Source organism: Microcebus murinus, chromosome 7 (genome assembly GCF_040939455.1).
Source record: "Microcebus murinus isolate Inina chromosome 7, M.murinus_Inina_mat1.0, whole genome shotgun sequence".
NCBI classification, from domain to species: Eukaryota; Metazoa; Chordata; class Mammalia; order Primates; family Cheirogaleidae; genus Microcebus; species Microcebus murinus.
Window position 1 is genome coordinate 73,592,740 of NC_134110.1, and position 23,023 is coordinate 73,615,762.

Below are 23,023 nucleotides of genomic sequence, written 5' to 3' on the forward strand. Positions count from 1 at the left end.
AGGTAGTTGGGAAGATCAAATGAAATAAAAGCGTGTGTTAACTAGCTATGTAACTTTTTTTTTCCTTGAGACAAGAGTCTTGCTCTGTTGCTCAGGCTAGAGTGCCAAGGAGCCAGCCAAGCTCACAGCAACCTCCAACTCCTGGGCTCGGTGATCCTCCTGCTTCAGTCTCCCAAGCAGCTGGGACTACAGGCGTGCACCAGCACACGGCTATTTTATTTTTTCTGTTTTTAGTTGTCTGGCTAATTTCTTTCTATTTTTAGTAGAGATGGGGTTGCTGAGGCTGGTCTTGAACTCCTGACCTCAAGCTATCCTCCAGCCTCGGCCTGAGTGCTAGGCTTACAGGCGTGAGCCACCACTCCCGGCCTCTCACTATGTAATATTAAAAGTACTACAGAAATGAAATCTAATTTTTAAAAACTATGACTACCCTCCCTTATTGCCCCTAAATTTTTTTTTATAATCCATATAATCCTTTCTCTTCCTTGCATGGGGCAGTTTAATTCTTCCAAGCATTTTACTCTAGTGTCAAGATCCACCCTAGTTGGAGATAGTAGAGAATTATGAATAACAATTTTTTTTTCTGGCATACATATATGCTTGCCTCTATTTCTGAGCTTTCAATTCTGTTCGGGAGATTTACCCTTTGGCCAGAACCATGAAAGACCCCGGAGAGACTAGCAGAAACGATGGGCCTGAAGAGCACCCTCTTGCCACCCGGGCCACTGGGCGCATGCGCAGAATGTCAGCCAATCCCTACCCAATCCGGGTATTTCCCACCCCTTAACCCATGGACCGGAAGCAGTGGGGCGGAAGAAGAGCTGGTCAGGAAGAGGAGCTGGTCAGGAAGCGGGCGGAGGCAGTTCTCTCAGTCCTGTGGCTTCCTTAACCTAGCCCGCCCTGGTGGCAGCACAAAGTCGTAAAGTGTCAGCCCGCGAGTTGTAGGCCATGGCGCTGGCCGCTCGACTACAGCGCTTCCTCCCTTTGAGACGCGGAGCCGCCCCGGGGTCTTGGCTTCCGACGGGGACTTCCGGCAGCCGCGGGCAGTGCGGCCCCCGGCGATTCCGAGTCTCTGAGGTACCCTCGGCGTCCTGGCTCCTGCTTCATCCCCTACCAAGTGGGTGGGTTCAGGCTCTTCCTTCTTCAGGTTTGGCAGCCCCGCGCCACCTGTGGGAATGAGAAGGAGGTGAACTAAGGAAGGAGCTCGAGACTGGGTTACTGGAGCGCTTCCTGTGACTGTGACAGGCAGGTTCTTTCTCTTCCGCAAAGCCGCCTCTGGTAGGATTGGGTCAGAAGAAGTGGGGTGTGTCTTCCCTGAGAAGCTGCCTCACGTCTGCCGTTCGATGTGAGAACATGTAGAACAGGACGGTGAAAGAACCTTGACCGCTGTGAAGTAATTTGCACTTTCACTGATGCCAGATGCAGTAACAGCATTTGAAGCTGTCAGTCCACCAGACTTTGAAAACTTTGTGGTGTGTTCTGAAAATTCCTATGACTCAGAAGTAGAGATTTCGTACCATTTAGATTTTTCAGAAAAATAATTATTTCCTAGTTGCTTGTTTTATCTGCATAACGTTAAGGGAGGCTGTCAGGATATCGGATTGTAGTCTTCTGGCGTTTTAATTAGACTGTCCTTGGGCTTTGGGTGTTAATTCTGCAAAGGGGACTGAGGAGTGGGGATGGGCATTGGTGGATGTGATATATTTCACTTGAACTAGGTGCTTCATTATTTTAAACTCAAAAATACATTTTTACCTGTCTGCTCAGTTACAATTGTTCAGAATTATTGTGGGACGGGGCAATAGAAAGATAGTAAGGCATAATCCCTTTCCTCCGAATAAAATAAAAACAAAAATCCCGGACACATAGAGCTCGAGGGCTATGAAGGGAGGGTTCTCATGCATGAATATTTGGTAACAAGAACTATCACAAAGATCTGTCACAACCTATCACAAAGGCCATTCCAACCTTAAATAAAAACACTTCTGTGAGAGCATCTGCCCAGTGACTGCTTAGCTGACCTTATACTGGCACCACCTACATTATTGACCCTTGTAGTTAAAATAATTATCTCAAAATAATTATGTAATCCTCCTGACTTTTCCTTTAAAAACCTCCCTGAACATTCACGTAGTTTACTATGGCGCATGTATTCCCATTGCAATGCCTGTTCTTGAATAAATATTTTCTTTAGGTATGTTTATTTATGTCAGCTGTATCTTGATAAAGCTGTCTAAAAAATGTACGTTTCGTGGGTTACTTGATGATATCTTCACTTAAAGTCTTGTGCATTTTTTATGTGTAGTAATTACTGTATTTGATATTCATCTTGTTTATAAGATCGATATCATGTGTTGGTTTCTCATATTTTATTTCATATAATTTATAATGTCCATACATTTGCAAATAAATTGCAGATCTTCCTTTTCAGCACTTACCAGCATCAGTGTGATTTTTAGAGGAGCTACTACTCCTATGCAGTATCTTGTTCTTAAGATAAGGTTTAAAGTAGTTTTACTGAAGAATTTGATTAAGTAATTTTTGAGCTTCCAGTATTCTTATGATTGATTGTTTTGAGGCAAGAGGAAATTGATGTATTTTTTGCATGGGTTAGAAGTTCCTTCCAATTTTCTAGGTTTGATAACTCTGATCATAATTATTTTCTATAGGTAATCAGAAACCCAGGAACTTTCAAAAGAGGCCTTTTAATCTCAGCCTTGTCTTATTTGGGTTTTGAAACTTACCAAGTCGTTTCTCAGGCTGCTGTGGTTCATGCTATAGCCAAAGGTAAGCCTAATATCTGGAACACTTAAGAGTTTCTGTTTTTATTTTGTTAATAACTTACAATTATTTTTTAACCGATAATTCAGTAAACATTGTTACAGTCTAGATTATGTTCTGTTTTTCTCTGTCACTCTGATATTATGTATAAGAGATTTTCTTGAAACTATAAATAGAGTTCCTTGAGTGATAAATGCTTTATTAATACTTTATATTTTTGTAGGACCCTTGAGCTAAGAATTAAGAATATTTTTTACATTTTTCATTTTTTTTTTTTTGGAGACAGAGTCTCACTTTGTTGCCCAGGTTAGAGTGAGTGCCGTGGCGTCAGCCTAGCTCACAGCAACCTCAAACTCCTGGGCTCAAGCATTTCCCCTGCTGGAAGCTTTTTTTTTTTTTTTTTTTTTTAAATGGGAAAACCATGTTCAAAACATTAGGAGGTGCTTCCCCCCTCATCACACAAAAATCGAGTAACTAATGGGGGAGGGGGGTATGGAAAAAGAAAGAGAGAGAACCCGCTGAAGCAGCACAGGTACGTGACAGGTGAGGAACCTGCTGCTCAGAGTCAACAAGCACTGCCAAGTCCACACTGGCTCAGAGTGACAGCGAGCCAAAGACCTGAGGTTACAGGAACAAAGCTATCAGCCCTGCCTTCTTCCTCTCAGTCTCCCAAGTAGCTGGGACTACAGGTATGCACCACCATGCCCGGCTAATTTTTTCTATATATATTAGGTGGCCAATTAATTTCTTTCTATTTTTAGTGGAGACGGGGTCTCACTCTTGCTCAGGCTGGTTTCGAACTCCTGACCTCGAGCAGTCTGTCTGCCTTGGCCTCCCAGAGTGCTAGGATTACAGGCGTGAGCCACCGTGCCCGGCCATGATTATCTTTTCTTTAAAAAAGCATATAATTACAAACTACTATGTTTTTCTTTCCTTTTTTATTTTAATATATCATTTTCATGAAGAAGGACAAATCAGTGGACTTGGTTTTGTCACTGGCTTAATGACACCTTTTGGCAAATACTTAATAATTTATCTTTTAAAGCTCCCTAGACTTTTCACCATAACTTTCTCAAAGCAACCTTGTAAAGTAGTTAGAATAAGTCACATTATAATATTAATTTTTGAAAAAAAAAGCTTACAGAATTAAACTTCTTCAAAGTCAAAATATTAAAGATTAGAACTCTTATCTCTTCATTTCTCTTTACATCTATCATACTTAGTTTTAGTGTGTTTTAGCACCATTATAGAAATGATTGCAAAGATTTAGTGTTCTCTGAGTAACAAAATATGCCACTTTGAAAGACAAAGCCAGTATTACTTTTAGCCTTAATGATCATAGTCCACTTTTTCAGAAGTGACTTAATGACAAAAAAATTACTATATATTCATTAAATTAAAAATAACATTTTAAAGTGCTAGCCGAGTGCCAGGCAAGCACAAGCTTGACAAGGTGTTGCATAGCCACAGTAGCAGAGGGTGAGGGGGTATCAAATGGTCAACAGTTTTTTTCAGACTTCAGTGAGCTTTTGTGATGCTTTCCTCTTTTCTGTTTTTCTGCCTCTTGAGTGAGATACTGTCAGATGAACTGGCAAAGTTATATAGACCAGCTAGAGATTAGGGCTGTGGGAATGAATTTTCTTTGCCTGGGGATGACTCTGTGTCCCTACCAGGCGGCACACATCCTACTCAGGGGCAACTGGCCCTTTACCCCATTTCCAAGATGGTGACAGTGAAATGTGAACTTAGAATTTCACTTCAGAGGAGGCTGTTCATCACAGTATAATCTCTGTTATGAAAACTGAATTCATTGGTATGGTGTGTGCTATCAGCATCTTATTAAAAGGTTTGAGTTATGAACTTGCCTTTGTGGATGTTGATGAAGGCAAATGGAAGAGTGAGACAGTAGATCTCCAATATGGAAGCCCTTTCATAAAAATGCCAAGTATCATTTCCAGCAAAGATTACCTTGTCACAGCAAACTCCAACCTAATGATTATCACAGCAGGCACAGGTCTATGAAAAGTAACATACTGTGATGTGGTTCAGCAAAATATGTTCATCTTTAAATTAATAATTTCCAGTATTACCCAATATTATCTGCAAAATGATAGATTCCAACCCAGTGGATATCTTAAATTAAGTATCCCCGAAGTTGAATGCATTCCTCAAAATACATGTTATTGGGAGTGGCTGTAGCCTAGATAACTGCCTGATTTCATTTCTTCATTAGGCAAAGACTTTTCACTCGAAAGTTTTATGGATAGATCCTTGGAAAGCATGGAGATTCAGGTGTTCTTGTGTCGAGTAGAGTTAGCATTGCTGGTGTCCCTCTGGAGAATCTGGACTCATATATAGGAATCAATAAAGATCCTGAACTGTGGAAAATAAATCCACAGAAAAGTGATTCCTGGCTGGGTGCAGTGGCTCATGCCTGTAATCTCAGCACTTTGGGAGGCTGAGGCAGGAGAATCACTTGAGGCCAGGAGTTTGAGATCAGCCTGGGTAACATAGTGAGACCATGTCTCTACAAATAAAAAAAAAAAAAAATTAGCCAGGCATGGTGGTATGTACCTGTAGCTATTTGGGAGGCTGAGAGGGAGATTGCTTGAGCCACAGAGTGGGAGGTTGCAGTGAGCTGTGATTGCACGCCATTGCCCTCCAGTCTGGGCAACAGAGTGAGCCCCTCTTTGGGGGGAAAATTGTTTACCTATGGCTATGAGATGGTTAAAATGAAAGATTCCATTAATTGGGCCATTGGTCTATCTGTAGCTGATTTAATGAAAAGTATTTTGAAGAATCTTAGAGTGCATTCCGTTTTTACCATAAGTTACAGCCTTTATAGAATAAATGAAATATTCCTTAGTATTTTACCCTGATAGGGAATGATATAACAGATCTTATAAAGATAAAGCTGACTACTGATGAGGAGGCCCAGTTGAAAGAGAATGCAGAAAAACTTTGGAAAATTCATAAGGAGCATAAGCTTTAAAGTGGTTTGGTTTAAAGCTACCATTCTTTAGATGATTATTGAAGAAGAGATAGTAGTTGTAGGATTGTATGGGTCAAACGTTTGAATAAACCTGAATTGTAAAAATTGGAAAAAGGAAAGAGGATAGAGTGACTACTCTGTATTTCATCCTCCATCTCTTTAATTTAGCATCCAGATGCTGGATGATACTTATAGTTTACAATTCTTAAGTAAGTTCATCAGAGAAGGTATTTTTGTTACCTCTGATACACTAATACAGGTTGAGCAGCCCTAATCCAAAAGTCCTCCAAAATCCTCCAAATCCAAAATCCTCCAAAATCTGAAACTTTGAGTGCTGATATGACACCACAAATGAAAAATTTCACACCTGTGACAGGTTGCAATCAAAATTCAGGCACAGCACATAGTTTAGTCAGTGTCTCCAGGAGAAAAAAGACCTCCCAGCTCCCTTCAGCTTCTATATATCTTTTCAGTGCACACCCAGATTCCTCCATACAAGCACACTCACCAACAGTAAAAAATTGCACGTGTGCAGGCTAGACGTACCAAGGGAAGGTTCCCCATGATGCTCCACATGGGGCAAAGATGTACATGCATTATTACTATGTTTATTTTCTACTCTGTGGTATAAAGATGTTGAAAATGTTGAAAAGGCCTGCAGAAACCCCTGTGGCTAACAATAAGAAGAAAAAGTGGAAACATTTATGTTTATGTTTAGCACTGAAAGTCAAGCTGGGGAAAAACTGGACAGTGGTGGAAGGTAAACATCTTAAAAAATATGGTGTTGGAATGACTACCATCTATGACCTAAAGAGATAAAAGGTAAACTGTGACCTAAAGAGATAAAGGTAAATTCTGTGCTGAAAATGGTGGAAAATAGAAAAACACTGCATAAAGCTAAAAATGAGTATCTTGATTGTGTATTGAAAGACTGGGTCTGTTGGCATTGCAGTGAATATGTGCCACTTAATGGTATGCTGATCATGAAAACAAGCAAAGATCTAGCACTACGAACTAAAGATTGAAGGGAACTGTGAATATTCAACAACCTGGCCGCAGAAATTTTGAAAAAAGACACAGCATTAAATTTTTAAAGATTTGTGGTGGGGCTGGGCACGGTGGCTTAAGCCTGTAATACAAACACTTTGGGAGGTCACGGCAGGAGGATCTCTTTTTTTTTTTTTGAGACAGAGTCTCACTCTTTGCCCAGGCTAGAGTGTCATTGCATCAGCCAAGCTCACAGCAACCTCAGACTCCTGGGCTCAAGCAATCCTTCTTCCTCAGCCGCTCAAGTAGCTGGGACTACAGGCATGTGCCACCATGCCCGACTAATTTTTTCTATGTATATATGTATTTTTTTAAATGTATTATGGGGGTACAAGTGTTAAGGGTATGTATATTGCCCATGCCCCTCCTACCCCCTTGAGTCAGAGCTTCAAGCGTGTCCATCCCCCAAACGTTGTACGTCTTAGTCATTGTGTTTGTATATACCCATCCCCTCCCCCCTCCCACCTGCCCGACACCTGATAAATGTTATTCCTATATGTCCACTTAGGTGTTGATCTGTTAATACCAATTTGCTGATGAGCACATGTGATGCTTGTTTTTCCATTCTTGAGATACTTAGTAGAATGGGTTCCAGCTCTATCCAGGAATATACAAGAGGTGCTATATCACCATTGTTTCTTAAAGCTGAGTAGTAAGTACTCCATGGTATAATATACCACATTTTATTAATCCACTCATGAATTGATGGGCACTTGGGTTGTTTCCACAGCTTTGCAATTGTGAGTTGTGCTGCTATGAACATTCGAGTGCAGGTGTCCTTTTTGTAGAGTGTCATTTGCTCTTTTGGGTAGATGCCCAGTAGTGGGATTGCTGGATCAAATGGTAGACCCACTTGTATTACTTTAAGGTATCTCCATATTGCTTTCCACAGAGGTTGAACTATTTTTCAGTCCCACCAGCAGCGTAGGAGTGTTCCTATCTCTCCACATCCACACCAGCATTTATTGTTTGGGGACTTTTTGATAAAGGCCATTCTCACTGGAATTAAGTGATATCTCATTGTGGTTTTGATTTGCATTTCCCTGATGATTAGAGATGTTGAACATTTTTTCATATAGAAATTTTTTCTACATATTTTTAGTTGGCCAATTAATTTCTTTCTATTTTTAGTAGAGATGGGATCTCGCTCTTGCTCAGGCTGGTTTCGAACTCCTGACTTTGAGTGATCCTCCCACCTCGGCCTCCCAGAGTGCTAGGATTACAGGCACGAGCCACCCTGCCCGGCCAGGAGGATCTCTTGAGGCCAGGAACTTGAGACAGCCTTAGCAACACAGTGAGACCCATTTCTACAGAAAATTTAAAAATTAGCTGGGTATGGTGGCGTGCGCCTGTAATCCTAGCTACTTGGGAGGCTGAGGTGGGAGGAGTGCTTGAGCCCAGGAGCTTGAGGACGTTGTGAGCTGTGATCATGCCACTGCACTCCACCCTGGGCAGTAGAGCTAGACAGTGTCTCAAAAAAAAAAAAAAAAAAAAAAAATTGTAGTGATAAAGCATCTACTGATCACAAAGCAGTAGAGAAATTCATGAAGAGTTTGCCCAGGTCATGGCTGACGAAAATCTATTGTCAGAACAAGTCTACAATGCTGATGAAACATCACTGCATTAGTATTATTTCCTCAGAAATACTGACTACAGCTGATGAAACAACCACTACAGGAGTTAAGGATGTGGACAGAATAACTGTGTTGGAATATGCTAAGCAGGCAAGCATAAGTGTAAACTTGCTGTGATAGGCAAAAGCTTTTATCCTTACTGTTTTCAAGGAGTGAATTTCTTACCAGTCTATTTTTATGCTAACAAAAAATACATAGATCACCAGGAATCTTTCCTGATTTGTTTCACAAACATTATGTACTAGAGGCTTATGCATACCCCAGGAAAGCTGGATTGGAAAACAGCTACAACATTTTGTTATTCCTTGACAACCTCCTGTTGAAATTCTCATTGAAAATAATCTTATGCCATGTACTTTCCCTGAAATGTGACTTCATTAATTCAGACCAGAGTATCCTTAGATCAGTGAAGAGCAAATATAAAAATAGCTTCTTGAATAGCATACTAAACAGCAGTGGGGATGTGGAAGGTTTTCAAAAAGAGTTTAACATCAAGGATGCTGTATATCCTGTTGCCAGTGCTTGGAACATAGTGACTGAAGAAACAGTTGTGCATGCCTGGCACAACCTGTGGCCTGGGACTGTTCAGTTATGATGATGGACAGGTGATGATTTTGAAGGATTCAAAATGTCAAGTGAGAAAAAAATGATGTCTGACAAAACCCATTGTTAATCAGGTGGATGACTTCGGAGGAAACATTTTAAAAGTCATCCAGCGGAGTGCCTCTTCATCCCTACAGCATTTATTTCCTAGTCCCTGAACTGCTTCTCATATTTCTTCTTCTCACATATAACAAACAAACAAAAAAACCAGTATATAGCAACTTTGAATCAAAACACAGCATTGTAGGTGGAGAATGAAAGTCTGCTATTGTTTGTTTTTGCTGTTGTTTAACAGCTGATGCAGGTATTCTGGTGATGCTACTAGTAGTGCTGGTTAGTGACCCTGAACACATTATTTTTTCACTATATTAATGGTATGTCATATTTTATACTGTTAAGTACTTATGCGTGAATTAGTGTAAAAAACTGCTTATTGGTAGCGTATAAACTCAGAGTCAGGAATGATGGTGGAACCACACAACCACACATTGTCCAAATGGGTGGCTGAGATAGTGACACCTTTATTTTCTGATGATTCAGTGTACATGAACTTTGTCTCATGCACAAAATTATTAAAATATATTTACAGGTTAAAGAGATGTCTGAAAAAGTTATAGTGTAAAAAATTTTATTTCTTAAAAAAGAAAAGAAAAAATATATGAAATTACCTTCAGGCTATGTGTATAAGGTACATATGAAACATAAATGAGTTTTATGTTTAGATTTGGGTTCTATCCCCAAGATATATATATGCAAATATTCCAAAACCTGAAAAAATCCCAAATCCGAAACACTTCTAGTCCCAAGCATTTCACATAAGGAATATTCAACTTGTACTTGCCTTGTTTGTGTATCTGTTTACTGTATCATAGATTCTTTTCAACCAGTATGCACTAATTCTTTAGTTCTGACCGTCTTATACGTATATTCACTTACACAATATTTTGAAAAGTTGTCATTTCCTCTACAGTGTAAAAATAAAAGTATGTACCCACAAAAATAACTCTAAATGTTATTTCCAGTCCTAACATTAAACTTAATTTGAAATTTGGGGAAAAATTACAATATTTTAACACATTGACTGCCACACTAGAAAATTTTTTTTTCCTTGAGGCCACAGTGTTTTATTATGAAAATAGAATAAAAACTTCAAAGACAAAAATTTGTGTTTTCTTTTTGAGACAGAGCCTCACTCTGTTGCCCGGGCTAGAGTGCTGTGGTGTCAGCCTAGCTCACAGTAACCTCAAACTCCTGGGCTTGGCCGGGCGCAGTGGCTCACAGTTGTAATGCTAGCACTCTGGGAGGCCAAGGTGGGAGGATCGCTCAAGTCAGGAGTTCAGAACCAGCCTGAGCAAGAGGGAGACCCCATCTCTACTAAAAATAGAAAGAAATTAATTGGTCAACTAAAAATATATAGACAAAATTAACCAGGCATGGTGGTGCATGCCTGTAGTCCCAGCTACTCCGGTGGCTGAGACAGGATTGCTTGAGCCCAGAAGGTTGCGGTTGCTGTGAGCTAGGCCAATGTCACGGCACTCTAGCCTGGGCAATACAGTGAGACTCTGTCTCAAAAAAAAAAAAAAAAAATGGTATATGTATACCATGGAGTACTAAACCATAAAAAACAGTGGTGATCTAGCAGCACCTCTTGTATTATCCTGGTTGGAGCTAAAACCCATTCTTCAAAGTGAAGTATCACAAGAATGGAAAAACAAGCACCACATGTACTCACCATCAAATTATTACTAACTGATCAACACATAGGTGCACACGTGGAAGTAATACTCTTCAGGTGCCAGGCAGGTAGGAGGGGGGTGGAGGGGATGGATAAATGCATAACTAATGGGTGCAGAGCACACTGTCTGGGGGATGGCCACACTTGTAGCTGTGACTTCGCCGATGCAAAGGCAATGTATGTAACCAAAATGTTTGTCCCTCCATAATATTCTGAAATTTAAAAGAAAAATACTCAATAAAATTGTAAGGTCTAGCTTCTGGGGGAAAAATGCTGTTTATGCCACCAAATCATTAACTATCAGCAGTGTCTTCAGTGATTAAAAATGTCAAAGTGCAGGAAATTATTTTACTAAGATGTTTGTATATTAATGACATGTAAAAAATTTATAAGCATAATATATTTATTACTTTCTTCAAAAGTATTTTTTTTGAGTACCTATTTGCTATATATTTTTGGAGAAATGATCTTCAAAGAATTTCCACTCTTCGAAATTTCTGCTTAATTCTCTTTAGTCTGCTTCATGCTTATTCAAAGCCAATTAAAAAACTTTTCCTCATCCATTTACTGGGACTAAGCCATATTCTGAGGTGGGACTTTTTTGAAAATTAATTGAAGTTTAAGGGCATAAATATTATTGATATTGCAATTGGATGGGATTATAGGACTGATTTTTTAAATGGTAACATCTATATTTACCACAAAGTGGTACAAGATACTCACTTATTAGCATTAACTGAAGCACTCCTATAGGAACTTTTTCATTATTTCTTTAAAGTAGATAAAATATAAAGCCCCTTAAAAAAGGATATGCTAATACATTCACAGTACTCTGTGTGTGTGTGAAAGTTCATCTGTAAGATGCTTAAAAGATAAGTTAATTATAAGTGCCCAACTTAAATAAAGGTTCTTCATATGTCACTTTAGTTTTCTTCTTTTCATACACTTTTTGAAAATTCTTCTTTATTGATGAACCTTCAGAACTGAAATCAGTGCTCCTTCATATATGTTTAATTGTTACACTTCTGGGCATTTTTGGTAGCATTGCTTCCCATACTGCTGAGACAGTATTATGGGTGTGAAAGATTTGCCTTAAATTTTGATGATGTCGATGCTACTTAGAGCCTTGCATCTAGATACTTATATTTTCCACTTTTTAAGTCTTATATATATAAAAACCTCTTTATCTTGCCAAAGGAATATCTAAGAGCATTTCATACTTGTCTAGATACCTTTCACATGGCTAGAGTAACAGTTAACAAAAAAAACTAGAAAGCCAAAGTTTACTAACATACATAGGAATGTCATATCATTGACGTTGTTTTCTTTGAAAAATTCTAAGAGTTGTTATGATCTTGCATATATTCATTGTAGGCTAAATTTAAGAGTTCACTATACAGTTGGTGGTAAATTAACATCTCAATCCATCTTTGGATGTTTATTGTTACTTAAGTTGAAAGTAATTTACTTTAAAACTTAGTCCCTTTTACAGAATATGGTCTCTTTATGTCAGTAACATAGCTTATTTTTAAATATTTTCAGGAAGATGCAGAGCATTAAGTAAAAAACACAACTGATTTGCAGATATGTGGAGTGGTCTACATGCTCCTACCCTAGTGCCTATGTGAGTCTGTAGTACCATAGTAAGTGTCCTTTTTTCTTATAAATTATAAACTGTATGATTTTAGAAATTCCTTTTTAGAATAGGGGAAAATTATATAACATATATTTAAAGCCAGGATATTATAGCTTATGATATTACACTGTGTAATAAAGAAGTTGGTGCTAAGTGATTTGAGAGAATATAAAAAAAAGTACACAAAAAATATTTCAGTTATTCACTAAATTTCTACCTTTTTCTTTTAATTACTTGTGATGAGATGTCGAATTCCTAGATCCTGTTAAGAACAGTAATCAGTCTTCTCAGGGAGTCAGAGAATAGTCAATGAATAGATTTAAAAGTAACTTTGCTACTCATGTACCATGTGCACATTCAAATATACCAGATCAGTATATTTAATTTAATACTGTATTAGTTTCCTGTCACTCCTGAAACAAACTCAGTGGCTTAAAACAACAAAAATTTATTATCTTAATAGTTCAGAAATCCAAAATGGGTGTTGGCAGGGCTGTATTCCTTTCCAGAGGCTCTAAGGGAGAATTATTTTCCTTGCTTTTTTCAGCTTCTGGAAGCTTTCTACCTTCCTTGGCTAAAAGGCACCTTTCCTCCAGATTCAAAACCAACACTCTCATCATTCTGATCTTGTTTTCATTGTCCTATCTCCTTCTCTGAGTCTCTTCTACCTCTCTCTTGCACTTTTAATGACCCTTGTAATTACATTGGGCCCACCTGGGTAATCTAAAATAATTTCCTATTTTAAGGTTAGCTGACTAGCAACCTTAATTCCATCTACAATTCCCTATTGTTGTGTAAATAACATATTCACAGATTCCAAGGATTAAGATGTGGACATCTGTGAGGGTCATTATTCTGCCTAACACAAATACCAACTAAGGAATAAGGACTGATACTTATTCTTTTAAACAATGTTTGGGTTGTTAAAACCCAAACTTTGAGAATCAACCACTTATCAGATAAAAATATAAAACAGAATAGAATGGAAATAAACTTTAGAAAAATTAACCAGCCCTGTGAATATTATTAAAAAACTTAATAATAGCACTTAATCAGATTGAAGTAAGATTACTGAGAGAAATCTTTATTTAATTTTAGGGTTTCTTTGTTATTTAATTTCTTAACTAGTATAATTACAATATGATGTTAACGTAAAAAATTCTTATATGTTGTGTCACAAATTTCATGGATTTTTCTTTTATTGCTGGTCTAATTTAATTTTTTTAAAAACTTAAAAGCCCTTAAGTATACCAAGATAAATAATAAAGAAACTTAACTGAACACATTAGAATATTAACTTAGAAGTAGGACTAAGTAGTATAGCACCCTTACATAAAACAAAATTAAGTGTACATGTTGCTTACTAATAATTAGAATTTCCTGAAATTCAAACTTACTGTTTTTTTGGTGAGTAGACAATTTTTTTAGGGCATTACATTGTCAATAAGGTTCATGTATTTTGTAGTCATGTATAAACTAGTTATAAGAATTGGTTGGAACATAGTGCCAATGAGGTAAGTTTCAGATTCTCTGTGTAGTTAACTTCAGCTAAGTGTCTGATTTCAGATTTGACTCTTTTTCCCTAACAGTGTCTGTATATGTAAGTTTTGTCATAAAGAGGATTTAGTAAAACAGTGTCTGGTTCATTCCATGCGAATAAATAATATTCAGCGCTGCAAGTAGACGAGTTCTATCATCATTTTCTATAACAACAACTCTTTATTTGTGTAAAGGGCATATGTACCCATAAATTCCTCACAGGAAATTTTTTTTTCATTTTTTAAAAAAATGTGTAATATTTAGTCAGTACCAGAATAAATTTTCTGATTTTTTTTATTTTTCATGACTTTAATAAAATCTTTTCTTATGATAGCTTTATACTTATTTCTACTATACTTTCATCTAGGTTCTTCAGAATTTCTGATCTTTTTTATAGGTGATTTCTATATCTGATTTTATTTACTTATATATAAAAGTGTTTGTTTCTTAGAATTATTGGAATCTGACTTTGGAAGACCTACTTTATATGTCTTTTTTCTTTTATGATCTTTGAAGTTGAAGAAATTCTTGAACAAGCAGACTACCTATATGAAAGTGGAGAAACAGAAAAACTTTATCAGTTGCTAACCCAATACAAGGAAAGGTAGGTAGTGTATAATTGGGCTAAGTTTGTGGTTTCCTAAAAATTTTGGTGTTATTTAACATTTAAAGTCTTTGGTGCTTGAAATTTTTTAATTGATTTTTGTAGTGTTTACTTCAAAATTATTTCTTAGACTTTATAATATACTGTTTCTATCTTACATTAAATGACTCAAAAGTGCTACATGTATCTCATTGTTTTAGAAAAGGTGGTTCTACTTATTCCAGTGGAAAATTGAAACATTTTTGCCATATTGATTTTAATCATACAGGGTAGTCATTGAATATATGTTTTATCTCCTCTATCTGTATTGTGTATTTCTAATTCCTTTTTTAAAAATGTAATTCTGTATGGGTGTATATTTAAATGCATTCACTGGGATTGAGTATGACTCTATGCCACCATTGAATGGTAATTGTGTATCACTTCAGAAGCACAGTTTTTTTTTTGGAAATATGGAGGGAGGAAGAGATTCAATCCTAGAAAATAAGTCAAATAAAGCTAAGTGGTATTTCCAGATCATTAATCTACCTTATCTACTAAACTAAAAATAAAAAATATTGGGTCAGCCTCCAGAACTGTAAGAAATAAATTCTTTTCCTGTATAATTATTTAAAAATATATATATTGAGTCATTTTTAACTACATTTCTTAGATCCCCAAAGCCAGTTTTCTCCCTAAGACCTATCAATTTTACTTTTCTGAATATCTGTATGATCCATCTTTCCTTCTCCATACTCCTCTCAGTAACTTGAGGTGGCTGGTTTGGCATTTTTTTTTTTTTTTTTTTTTATGAGACAGAGTCTCGCTTGTTGACCAGGCTAGAGTGAGTGCCGTGGCGTCAGCCTAGCTCACAGCAACCTCAAACTCCTGGGCTCAAGCAATCCTTCTGCCTCAGCCTCCCGAGTAGCTGGGACTACAGGCATGTGCCACCATGCCTGGCTAATTTTATATATATATTAGTTGGCCAATTAGTTTCTTTCTCTTTATAGTAGAGACGGGGTCTTGCTCAGGCTGGTTTCGAACTCCTGACCTCGAGCAATCCACCCGCCTCAGCCTCCCAGAGTGCTAGGATTACAGGCGTGAGCCACCGCGCCCGGCTGGTTTGGCATTTTATAGTCATTTAAGTGATAACTTGAAAAGTAAGCTGTAAGGTAGTTATTCCACAGTCATTGAATAATAACTATATTAGCACTACCTTTAGTATAGGAATACCTTTTTTGTTAAAAAACAAGAAATATAAAGTAGGCTCAAAGGCAAACATTTAATAAAAAACAAATTTAGGGCTGGGTGCAGTGGCTCATGTCTATAATCCTAGCACTCTGGGAGGCTGAGGTGGGAGGATAACTCAAGGTCAGGAGTTCGAGACCAGCCTGAGCAAGAATGAGACCCCCCATCTCTACTAAAAATAGAAAGAAATTAGCTGGAAAACTAAAAAAAATATCTATATATGTGTGTGTGTGTGTGTGTGTGTGTGTGTGTGTGTATATGTATATACACACATATATATATGTATATACACATATGTATATATATGTATATATAGGGCACTGAAGCAGGAGGGGATTGCTTGAGCCCAGGAGTTTGAGGTTGCTGTGAGCTAGACTGACACCATGACACTTTAGTCTGGGCAACAGAGTGAGACTCTATCTCAAAAAAAAAAAGAAAAAAACAAATTTAGGTTTTTAACAATATGGCTGTTAATTATGGTTAATAATTTATTGAGCATTTCTTATCTAATAATATTGAAATGGCAGTTTGTCACGGGTCCAGTGCCCTTGAAATAAGCTATGCATCATGGCATGGCATTCAAACATAGGATTTATTTTAAGATTACATTAGATTCAATCATTTATTCATTAACAGATATTTATTATATACCTGTTATGTGCCAACTGCTGTATTTGGGGCTAGGGATTCAGCAATCTTGGTTTTTTAGAATATGACCCTGTCTATAAGTACTTTATGGTACTGTATAAAGTATTTTATAGTACTTTATCAACCAGTGAATGAGTTGTCTGAAGCACAGTGCCAGTGAGGTTAAGCCTTAAGTTGTATGTTGAGTTTCATAGGGCAAGTGTTTAGAGAATTCAAATACAAAGATGTTTTCTAATGAAGTCAGTATTTTAGATACCATAGGTAAGTTAATATTTATGAATAATATTAAATATTTTTATAGGAAATTTTAGCAAATAAATGTTTTATATGAAAGAAAATAATCAGTTTAGGACATTGATAATGGCTTTTGATGTCATGTTGCTTGCTTTTTAACTAACCTGAAAGACCATAATGTATTCATTAGTGATGTAAGTTTTAACAGTTTTTAAATGTGAGCTGAAATGGTTGTTTTATATTTTATTTCAAATTAGTGAAGATGCAGAGTTACTATGGCGTTTGGCACGGGCATCACGTGATATAGCTCAGCTTAGCAAAACCTCAGAAGAAGAGAAAAAGCTATTGGTGTATGAAGCCCTAGAGTATGCAAAAAGAGCACTAGAAAAAAATGAATCAAATTATGCAGCTCATAAGGTGAGTTGCTTAAAGTAAGTTAAGCTGCTACTATGCAATGAGAGGTACATTGGTCTGTACTTACTTGTTATCCTTAATTTACGTAGGAAGGAAAATTTCTTTATTTTAAAGAAGTAGGGAACAGATTTATTTTCATAATCTTTTTTCAGAAAGAAGTAGTTTTTTGTGTTCTTGAACATTTAGTCTAACTTCATTAGTATGTTTGGCAAATTAGCTTTGTGAGTGTTTATTTTTAAACAAAAGTTTTAGTAATTTTATAACTTACCTTTATTCCTAGCACTTGACAAATATTTTCTCATTTTCCTCACATTATATTTCTATTTTATGTGGAGGTAGGAATGTAGTAGCTGGACAACTGACACTTAGTATAATTTTTCACATTAACTCAGCTATTAATAGATTCTAGATTTCCTAATTGGTTTAGAACAATGTTTTTCAGTAGAGAGTGTGGGGAGACAAGGGAACGCAATTATTGGCTTTGGGATTAAGGCATTTCTTTATCATGTTGGGCTGCCCTCAGTAGAGCCCCCGAATTATTGTGACAACCAGATGCTAAACCCACACATTCCAAATGTTCCCTTGAGGGGTTGGTATTCTCCCCCTCCCCAATAGAACTACTACTAGTTTATATAGAGGATAGAGCAAATATGCATTTTTTTTTTTTGTCCTGAGACAGGGTCTCACTGTGTTGTCCAGGTTGGTGTGCCATGGCATGATCATAGCTCACTACAGCCTTGAACTCCTGGGCTTAAACAATCCTCCTGCCTCAGCCTCCCAAGTAGCTAGGACTACAGGTGCATGCCACCATGCCCAGCTAGTTTTTAAATTTTTTTGTAGAGTCATGATCTCACTATGTTGCCGAGGCTGGTCTTGAACTCCTGGTTTCAAGTGATCCTACCACCTGGCCTCCCCAAAGTGGTGGAATTACAGGCATGACCCACCATGCCTGGTCCAAATTCTTTTAAATTTATTGAGACTTGTTTTATGGCTAAGAAAGTGGTTCCATGTCATCATCACCATCCATCTTTGTAAATGTTCTTTGTTCACATGAAAAAAATATGTATTCAGCTGTTGTTAGGAATATCTTATAAATGTCATTTCAAGTTGGTTGATAGTGTTGTTTGAATCTTCTAAATCCTTATTGATTTTCTGTCTACTTGTTCTATAAATTATTAAAAGAGGGGTGTTGAAATCAATCTACAAGTATAAGTGTAGATTTGTCTATTTCTCTTTGTAATTTTATTAGTTTTACAGCATGTATTTTAAGGTGCTGTTATTAGAGATACAAGTAATTATGATTATTATATTTTCTTGATGAAATATATTTCTTTATCATTGTAAAATGATCCTCTTTATCTCAAGAAATATTCTTGGTTTTATAGTTTAGTTTGATATTAATATAACCACTCTTGCTTTCTTTTGATTAATGTTAGCATGGTATATCTTGTCCTTTTACTTTGAACTTATTTGTGTTTTTATATTTAACATATAGTCTTTGTAGGCAAGTGATAGGTCTTGCTGTTGTTACTTTCACATATTTATAGCATGTTTATTGATTACTTCACATTACATAAAATTCACCATTTTAAAGTGTATATTTCAGTGGTTTTTAGCATATTCATCACTATTTTGCACAACCATAGCACTATCTAATTCAACACTTGTATTACCCCTGAAAGTAAACCCCATATCCATTACCAGTTAGTCCCAATTTCCCCCTCCTCCCATTCCTTGGCAGGCACTAATCTACTTTCTGTTTCCATGAATTTGCCTATGCTGGACAAATCACACAACATGTGGCCTTTTGTGCCTGGCTTCTTTCACTTAGCGCGTAATATTTTCAGGATTCATCCATGTCAAACAAGTGAAAGTGTCTCATTCCCTTTTGTGGCTGAATAATATGTTAATGTATGGATATACCACTTTTTTGTTATTCATCAGCGAATGGGCATGTAGGTTGCTTTCAACTTTTGGCTGATAAGAATATTATGAATAAGCTGCTGTAAACAATTGTGTACAAGTTTTTGTGTATATACCTGTTTTTAATTTTAATTGAGGTAAATTCACATACCATAAAATTAACCATTTTAAAGCGTGCAGTCCAGTAACATTTAGTACATTTACAGTGTTACACAACGAACTCCAAATGTTGTCATCACCTCAAAAGAAAATCCTGTTCCCATTAAGCAGTCACTTTCCATTCCCTCTTAGCTCCAGCCCCTAGCAACTACTCATCTGCTTTCTGTCTCTATAGCTTTATCTATTCTGTGTATTCAAATGAATGGAATCATACATTATGTGATCATTCTTGTCTGACATCTTTATCTTAATGTTTTTGAAGTCCATCAACATGTAACAGTACTTTATTCCTTTTTGTGGATGAATAATATTCCATTATATAGATATACCACATTTTGTTTATCTGTTCAGTAGTTGATGGACAGTTGGTTAATTTTCACCTTTGAAAATAGTTAATAGTGCAGCTGTAAACATTCATATATAAGTATTTTGTTTAAACACTTGTTTTTTTTTTTTTTTTTTTTTTTTTTTGAGACAGAGTCTCGCTTTGTTTGTCCAGGCTAGAGTGAGTGCCGTGGCGTCAGCCTAGCTCACAACAACCTCAAACTCCTGGGCTCAAGCGATCTTACTGCCTCAGCCTCTCGTGTAGCTGGGACTACAGGCATGTGCCACCATGCCCGGCTAATTTTTTATATATATATCAGCCAATTAATTTCTTTTTTATAGTAGAGACGGGGTCTCGCTCTTGCTCAGGCTGGTTTTGAACTCCTGACCTCGAGCAATCCGCCCGCCTCGGCCTCCCAGAGAGCTAGGATTATAGGCGTGAGCCACCGCGCCCGGCCTAAACACTTGTTTTTAATTCTTTTCTGTATATATCTAGGAGTGGGGTTGGTGGGCTATATAGTAATTCTATGTAATTCTTTGTGAGGAACTGAAACTGTTTTCCAAAGCAGCTGCATGTTGTCATACATTGCCACCAGCAATGTATAAGGATTCTAATTTCTCTAGATTCTTGCAATATTTGTTATTGTGCTTTTAAAAAAATTATTATAGCCACCCTAGCAGGTGTAAAATGGTATCTCATTGTGGTTTTGATTTGCATTTTCCTAAAAACTAATGATGTTGAGCATCTTTCCTAACTGTGTTGGGCACTTATATATCTTCTTTGGAGAAGTATCTATTTAAATTCTTTGCCCATTAAAAAAATTTTTTTTTCCACACAAATACAAAGAGAAGGACTTTGCCTATTTTTAAATTGGATTGTCTTTTTATTGACTTATTCTGGATACTAGTCCTTTGTTAGATATATGATTTGCAAATATTCTCACATTATGTGGATTGTCTTTTCACTTTCTTGATAGTGTTCTTTGATGCACAAGTTCTTAATTTTGATGAGGTCCAATTTATTTATTTTTTCTTGGATTGATTGTGCCTTTGATATCATTTCTTAAAAAGTATTACCTAATCCAGGGTTGTGCAGATTTTCACCTTTGTTTCCTTCTAAGAGTTTTATCTTTTTTTTTTAGCTCTTACATTTATGTCCTTGATTCATTTGGAGTTAATGTTTATACATGGTGTGAGGTAGGGTTCTAAATTTATTCTTTGCATGATTAGTAATTTTTGATTAATGATTGTCAGACTTTGTGAATTTTACTTTCTTGGGTGCTGAATATTTTTGTATTACTAAAAATGTTCTTGAGCTGTATTTTGGGACATGGTTGAGTTACTCAGAAACAATTGATCCTTTTGGATTTTGTTTTTAAAGGTTTGTTAAGCTGTACTAGAGCAGCATTTAATCTAGGGTTTTTACCACAACAGATGTTCCCAGCCCTTTGTGAGTTCTGGGTGTCTAATCCTTTTGGGTGGTTCTTTTCCCAGCCTTTGATATTAATAATTTCTTCACATGCAAGTGGTGATCTTTATTCAGCTGAATACTGAAGGGTACCCTTTGCAGTTTTCTGGAATTTTTGCTCTAGGTATCTGTCTCCTCTCTAGTTCTCCAGCTTGTGAACTCCACACATTTGGGTTTCCTCAGATTTCCAGTTCTATCCTCAGTGCAGAGAGACTGCTGGGCTTGGCATCTTCCCTGGACTATAGCCTGACTAAATCCAAGACTAAATCCTCTTCAGGCAATAATCTAGAGCAATTGTAGGATTCACCTTAATTGTTTTTTGTCTCTCAGGTGTCACTGTTGCTTGTCACTTTTGCTAATATCTTGAAAGTCTTTGTTATATTTTAAATTTTTCAAGTATTTCAGGCAAGAGGGTTAAGTCTAGTATTTTTTGCCCTTTGTTGGCTGGAATATCTATTTAAAATTTTTCTTAAAAATTGAAAGCTCATTACAGACAAAATTGAAAAAAAGTGCAAATATGAAAATAAAGGTCAGCCATGATCACACCATATCATCAGCTCTTGCTAGTATGATCATTAATGACCAGTCTTGTAAATGACAATGTAAAGGGATGATAATTTAGGAGTTGTCCATAAGCTTGTGTTTGCTTTGCCTATAGATGATACTTCAGTGCATAAAAGATGATTTTATCCAGACCCTGATATGGGGGATAAGGTCAGAACACCAAGGTTAATACGCTGTGTGACCCCTATAGTCAACTGGATTTGGGCAACTGGGTGGCTGCCAATGGAAATTTAAATGAGCATAGAGAGGTGTGTGTGTGTGTTTTTAAATTTTACTTCAGTGTACGTATCTAGATACAAAAGATTGTGGTGGAGAGTAGATTTAAACAGAAGTTATGATAGTTTAGATATTTTTGGTTATAATTATTTAATATTTATAATTTTGGTTATAATTATTAGAATTCTACAGAAATTAGCTCAAACAAATAAAAAGAGGGGGAGATGTTTATATATTTAAAAAGTCGTATTTCATAGAACCCAAAGGCAGGTAGGTGCAATTGGGCCTCAGGGAATAAACTGGTTTGATTGCTCTGAGGTTTCCTTAATTGTCTCTCCTCTCTGCTGTTATCTGAAAATCTTTTTCACTGCAGACTTTTCCCTTCCCTATACTAACTCTTGTGACTTTCCACAGCACCTGGGTTTATAAAGTTTGGATATTTTAGATTCAGTTCTTGGAGATAAAACTCAGATTGTCTCAAATCTGTGTCTATTGTTCGACTTTGGCTATAGGGACATGGTCACAATTGACAAATATGTATTTTCCTATTATTATTTAATAATTATTATTTTTTGAGACAGAATCTCGCTCTGTCACCCTGAGTAGAGTGCAGTGGCGTCATTGTAGCTCATTACAACCTTGAACTCCTGGACTCAGCCTCCTGAGTAGCTGGACTACAGGCACGTGCTACTGCACCTGGCTAATTTTTTCTATTTTTGGTAGAGATGGGGTCTTGTTATTGCTCAGGTTGGTCTCAAACTCCTGATCTCAAGTGATCCTGCCTATTATTATTGTTTGTTTGTTTGTTTGTTTGTTTGTTTGTTTGTTTGTGAGACAGGGTCTCACTCAGTCACTTGGGCTACAGTACAGTAGCTCACTGTAACCTCAAACTCCTGGGTTGAAGCAATCCTTCCATCCCAGCCTCCTGTGTAGCTACAATTACAGGCATGTGCTAACTTTTAAATTTGGCTAACTTTTAAATTTTTGTAGAGATGGACTTTTGCTATGTTCCCCAGGCTGGTCTTTGTGCCCTGCTGGCTGTTCCTATTGTAACATTGCAGATATGGGGGGAGAAGCAGGTCCTAGAAAAGAAGACAAAGAGATAAAACAACATTCAATTAGAAATTCTTTTTACTCAGGGATGGGTGTGGTGGCTCACGCCTGTCCCAGCACTTTGGGTGGCCAAACTGGGAGGGATGGGGGATCAGCTGAGCCTAGAAGTTTGAGGCTACAATGAGCTGTGATCACATCATTGCTCTCCAGCCTGGGCAACAG

General features: G+C 37.0%; 1 protein-coding gene across 1 annotated transcript in view; it reads left to right on the forward strand.

Annotated features, from left to right (window-relative positions):
* The first annotated feature begins 804 nt into the window (after positions 1–804).
* Positions 805–23,023, forward strand: part of RMDN1 (regulator of microtubule dynamics 1) — a 31,753-nt gene continuing 9,534 nt past the window's right edge. Inside the window, exons 1-4 of the mRNA XM_076005183.1 lie at positions 805–1,077; positions 2,670–2,787; positions 14,484–14,571; positions 16,938–17,097. Of these exons, the coding sequence (XP_075861298.1) occupies positions 949–1,077; positions 2,670–2,787; positions 14,484–14,571; positions 16,938–17,097 (495 nt within the window). The 5' untranslated portion in view covers positions 805–948. The remainder of the gene's footprint in view (positions 1,078–2,669; positions 2,788–14,483; positions 14,572–16,937; positions 17,098–23,023) is intronic.